The 6,000-nt window shown below is 36.2% G+C and overlaps 1 protein-coding gene across 5 annotated transcripts in view; it reads left to right on the top strand.

Moving 5' to 3' along the window:
• Positions 1 to 4,543, top strand: part of LOC121876850 — a 242,024-nt gene extending 237,481 nt beyond the window's left edge. For all 5 annotated transcript variants that reach the window (XM_042382317.1, XM_042382312.1, XM_042382314.1 and 2 more), the window contains 3 exons: positions 788 to 991; positions 1,765 to 2,005; positions 2,212 to 4,543. In XM_042382317.1, the coding sequence (XP_042238251.1) occupies positions 788 to 991; positions 1,765 to 2,005; positions 2,212 to 2,582 (816 nt within the window). In that variant the 3' untranslated portion in view covers positions 2,583 to 4,543. The remainder of the gene's footprint in view (positions 1 to 787; positions 992 to 1,764; positions 2,006 to 2,211) is intronic.
• The last annotated feature ends 1,457 nt before the right edge of the window (positions 4,544 to 6,000 follow it).

Genomic DNA, 6,000 nt, shown 5'->3' on the forward strand with positions numbered 1-6,000 from the left:
GAATTCAATTAAGAAAGACTTTAAAAACACGCCTCTTGTTAACCCTTAAGAGTTGGCTAAGGATTTCCTACTGTGCCCTCGTTTACAAAAATGGAACACACAGACCATGGAATGTCCACTGACAATGGCTGCCATCCCTTCAGTTAAGTTTCATTGATTATGGCCACTGTTGAAGGGTTAAAGCACAATCATATTTTTTATAATTTCACAGGTACAATACTTTTAAAGGTTTTCTTTAAGTCCATAGTTCCCAAAGTATTTTACATTGGAAATTTGGAATTGAAGTGCTCAAGGTAATTTCTTGTGAAGTGGTGAAAATGTAGTTAGGCTTTTCTCTTTGTGAAACCACAAGTAAGAGAGAGGTCCTAAATATAGTGCATGGTTTGGTCTGTAAATACCATAGTTTTGGGGGCAGAAAAGTGTATTAATGTGATTTTGAAAGCAAATAGGGCCACATACACAGACCTTTGATTTGCTTCATCATCATTTTATGTAACTGATCACACTTGAATAATTTACATTTTCTTGTTTTTCTCTCCTTTACCATTTCCTCTGGTGGTTCATCCCGGCCCGCACATAGGATTAAAGGGGACATAAAAAAAAGAGACGTAGATTACATAATGGATATATCTTTATTTTTATTATCAAAACATTTTCAATCTCCAGGGCTTAAAACACCTTTCTAAATACAGTACACTATTTAGTTGAGAGAATTTATCATATATTGATGTATACTGTCCATATAATTTTAGAGATCTTTTCTCATCATTTACCTTTTTTTCCACAGATCAGTGAGCTGCCCAAGCCGTCCATCCTGCAGAAGCCTCTAAGGGACCTGGAAATCGGCACGTATAAAAACATAGAAACAGCAAGTCAGGATACGCTCATTATAGAAGCTCTTAACAAATTTGTGGAACACAGAATCTCTGCCTTGCCCATTGTAGATGCTGAAGGAAAACTGGTTGATATTTATGCCAAGTTTGATGTCATAGTGAGTATTGTGTGCATGTTCAAGAATCAGTATTTTCTTGTCACTGCTGAGGTTGCCTGTTAATAGGATAAATTGAGTTGGGTCATCAATTAGTTTATTTGTATATCATTGCTGTGAATGTAGTTAGACATAAGTGTTACGCTTGTCTTCCCATATACTGTACAATATACAGGTACTGTATATGTGTTAAGACTAGGCAGACTTTATCTTGATGTATGTATATGTACAGTACGGTATATCATTCTGGTGTAATGGTCAGCATACTTTCCTCGCAAGCAAGCAGACCCGGGTTCGATCCCTGGGCAGGGTGAAACTATGGGCAAGTTTCTTTACGCCATTTGCCTCTGTCTACCCACCAGTAATTGGGAACCTGGATGTTAATTGATTTGTAGATCGTATTCCGGGGTAATGGTTAGCCAGTGCAGTTGGCGAGTTGTCCGGTCTTCTTAGACTATTCCTTGACACCGAGTCATGCAACTCGTTAACTAGGGTATGGTTGTTGTGTTGGCGACAGCCTCTGCACCTTAAACAAGTTCACGCCTAGGTAGCCCTAGGGCCGGCCATCCGCGTTACACAAGGGGCAACCATTATATAATTCTGGTAAATTTTCTCTAATAGTATGATTGTTGGTATGTACAGAAACATAGAATATATAAAAATGTGTGTAAACTCGTACTAAAATGAAATTCCCTCCTTAGAAAACTATGGTTGGTACGTAGATAAGTACAGTACTCTATCAATGTTTGTATTCAACCATTTTCTTTGTCTTACAGAACCTTGCAGCAGAGGGAACATACAATAACCTAGATGTGACTCTACGCAAAGCTAACGAGTATCGCAATGAGTGGTTTGAGCAAGTTCATAGCTGCACATTGAACGAAACATTTGGAACCATTATGGAACGTATTGTTCGGGCAGAAGTACATCGTCTAGTGGTGGTAGATGAGATGGGTCGAGTTGTGGGTGTCATATCTCTCTCAGATATTCTCAAAGAACTTGTTCTCAAGCCCTGTAGTAAGTATTAATATGCAGTTCTGTACTTAATGTTGTACAGCTTACATTGCTTGGGGCATAAGGGTTAAGGATCAGACACAATTTAGCTAGAGTTTGTAAGGTTTGGTACATATGTTCACTGTATTTAGTTATTGTAAATGTACTAAGTTCATTGATAGACACCAGTACATTATCTCAGTAATTAAGCTATTGTTTCTATGTTACAGATGATGTTGAACCTAATAATTTGCAAGCAGCAAAGGTGAGTCAGATGGAGGAAGTACTGACTCACCCAGAATCAAACTTGTCTTCAAAATCCTCAGCTGATAGTTCTCAATCTGAAGTCAATGCAGTTCCTCCTGACTCAGCTCTAACAATTAATGGTGTTCATGTGGCAGAAAGTGATGAGAGCTTTGGTGAGAAATGGAGTAGTGATGATCGCTTAAGTCAAGCCTGTAGTACCAGTAGTGGACAGGCAGACAAGAGCTCTGCCAAGTCATTCCCGGCTGACAGCGAGGACGAAAACCGTTACTGTATAGAGAACACGGAAGATATGCCACCAGTGCCACAACCAGAGGTTATTCCCATCACAGGTTGAAAACACAGTTGAATGAAATATGTAAGTGGTAAGACTTTGACTATAATATATGCATTATTTACCACTAAAAAAACATGAATATGACAGATTATATGATTTGTTTACTGTTTCTATGAATAATAAAATTATTCACTATTTAAGCCACAACTTTTGAGGCCACAGTGGTCACTTCTCATAATTGATACCTTTGCAAATGGAAGTTATTTGTGATAGATACAGTTTGAATAGCACATCAGGTAATATATGCCTTTTTTTCCAGTCAAGTATGCATTCATGATCTCTTCCACATAGAATGCAAAGAAAGACAAAATTTGAAGTTGTCAGGTTAAGCAGTAACTATTTGTAGCGGCACATTAATATATTTAAATGAAATGTGATAAGCTGGCACTCTTAGGTAGCCAACCCCCTAGCCTAGCACCAGTTCTATTTCAATATTTGCAAAAGCATGTGCGGCAGTGCTTTTGAGAAATTAAAGATAAGAGGTAACACTGCTACATAGCTTCAAATTAATATTTTAAAAGAGGACTAAGTGTTACTGCACTGATTGTCCAGTTTAGTGCTTTCAGAGGTACTGTTGTCAGTTCTGCTAGTGCTTGTTCAATTGACTGTTTGGGAAACATTGTTGTGTAGCAAGTTATAAGTGAATGTGTCAGTTAAATTGGTCGAGTGTGTTTATATAATGATAAAGATATTTCATTTTGCAATCACCCTTAAACTTAGCTAAACTATAAGCATTAATTGGTGGTAATTGAAAAGTTAGTGATAAAATTTTGTGCTAAAGATTCACTTCAGTATTATTTTTATTCTTATACACATTTATGATTTGACCAGGAAATATGGTACAAGTGAAGATCATTTTCTGTAGCAATTGCTGCTGCATTGTCACCACTAAATACACATGAAACTATATCATCAAAGTCTTGGCTTGCTGACTAGGGCCCTGTCATAGCAGTACAGCCACTTTCATTTCAATGTCAGTGATATGTTAAGCCTCGCCCTGGGAACGGGAGGGTATTGTAATTGGGCTGTGTGTGCGTGTCCGCGAATATGTCTGCACCAGTGGGCGAGGGTTAGCATTGTACCAATGCGCTTGTTATAAACTTGTGGAAGGCTGTCTTTTTCAGGTACATGACAAACAAATAATCATATTATCTACACTGCTGTACAAATGGAGCCCTGGTTCAGCCACTTTCGTGATATGTTAAAAATGAATACTATTTTTTAAGGTGGGGGATTCCAATAGTGCAAAACTCCTTATAATTAAGTCTGGGCCTTATCTTCATTTTTACCACAAGGTCAGAAAGTTTTAATGGACTATTTCATAAGAGGATAGGATTTGATGTTTTGATGCCTACAGGAGTACTTAATAATGAAACTGTCCATAAGACTGTTATCCCTTGCTCAATACATGTATTAGGATTTTGGCAGCAAGGAAATGGGGATTAATTCACTGTTGAGAATTAAACCTATTCAAGTAGCACCCTTAACAAGAGGGAGAAGTTTAGGTACGTGCGTCAAAAAAAAAAAAATTATATATATTGTATATATATATATAATATGTGATTACACTGAACAAGAACTAATTATGGCAGTGCTAAATGCAACGAAAAAGTTCTATGTTCTATGACGTGACGTAAAAGTAGGGTGAAAAAGTGTGATTGTGGTTCTGCATTGGCATACTGGTATTTTAATGCACTTCCTTTTCTTGTTACTTGAGGGAGTCTTTAATGAGGTTCATCCTGTAGTACATCACTGTGGTTAAGAGCTGTGTTCATCCTCATTGTTTAACACAATTACTTGTTGTATTTTGTGCCTCATTGTAACTTTTTTATGAATTATTCATCCATTGTTTAGCTTGTAAATAATGAGTAATATTGATATACCAGTTAGTGACTCATCATGCCTTGTACATAACCATGTATTCCTTGACCCAAGTATAATAAATGATTTAATAATTATGATGTGTTGTGTTTCTTAGTCATTACTGCCTTTCAACTAACCATAAATTATTGGGTAGAGAATTTATGCATTACACAAGAAGTAATGATAAACTTGAGTAAAGTTAATGCAGTACAGGCATCCCCCAGGTTATGGAAATTCAAGCTTGGGTAAATTTTTTGGTTTTCAAATAAATTTGCAATATGGAAAAAAAAAATTTCAAGATTATAACATTTATTTTGTATGGATTTATCCGTGGTTGCTACAATGCGGTGGAGGATGGCGCACCAACAGTGCTCCGTTTAATTTCAAACCCCAGATTGTTCGGTTTTGCATCTGTGTTCAGGACTGTGTTACTGTGTACCCTTACACAAGACGAGTGGAAAGAGGCCATCACGTTCAAGTGAAAGCAGTGGTGCCAAAAGATTCTGCAAAGGCATTGCATTGGACATTAAACTTGATGTTTTAAGAAGGTAATTCTGATGTCACCACCTCATGCAGCACTCAACATCGTTTCTGGTGAGCTAATTTCAAGTAGTGTGTGCATTTATTACGGAATACATCATAACTAATCAATGTACAGTAGGCTCTCGCCAATAACGTTTAATAGGTGCCTGAAAAGTATTTAAATATTCCTCATGTTCTAACTAAATTAAGTAGGCCCCACGCTTAAACATTTATTTGCCTAAGACTGAAAAAGCAGTTATAAAGGCACCTATTAATCAAATTAATTGCAATCCATATTTTATGCCTAATATCATTTAATTTTGGCTAGCCTATGGAAATTTATAGCCTTTCATGTTATCATAAGCCATATACATAAGAAAACGTCAAACGAAAAAAAATTGCAAAAAAAAAACGGCTAATTTCCGCCAAAAAGGAAGGTCATATTCGGTCTCAGCACACATAAATACACTAGAAAAATATATTTTTAACTTGCTACAAGTGAACGGAGCTACAAGAAAAATTTACCGTTATTTCACTCGGGAACTTCAGGAAGTTAGTGAATCTATTAAGTTTCACAAAAGGTAAAATTTTAGTTCGGTCATCCCTGTATTTATATATCCAAATTATGTGATTTCCGATAGATATGAAGGTCCAAATCGTTCAAAACACATGAAAAACCATAAGAAAACATAGTTTGGATGTCTAACCTAACCTGATTCCCCCGATGATCAAAACTAAAATAATACCTCACAAAATTCCTAATTTATTGTATTTGTTTTTAACCTGTTTTCAAAGACCAACCATGATCAACTCAGTGGTGACTCCCAGGAATTTCTGTTATTGAGGGCTTGCTCAGGAATTTTGAAATTACGTGGCACATTTAAAACTGAGGTGTCATTATACTTCTACTTTTTTAATTTCAATGACTAATGAATTTAATATAAAATAAATGATTGTTATAATTTTAAAATATATTACTGACTAACCTTAATTAATTAGTTGAGTCAACCTGACATGGAGGCAAGGAACTGTC

The sequence above is a fragment of the Homarus americanus genome, unplaced genomic scaffold (assembly GCF_018991925.1).
Source record: "Homarus americanus isolate GMGI-L3 unplaced genomic scaffold, GMGI_Hamer_2.0 scaffold50281, whole genome shotgun sequence".
Taxonomy (NCBI): Eukaryota; Metazoa; Arthropoda; class Malacostraca; order Decapoda; family Nephropidae; genus Homarus; species Homarus americanus.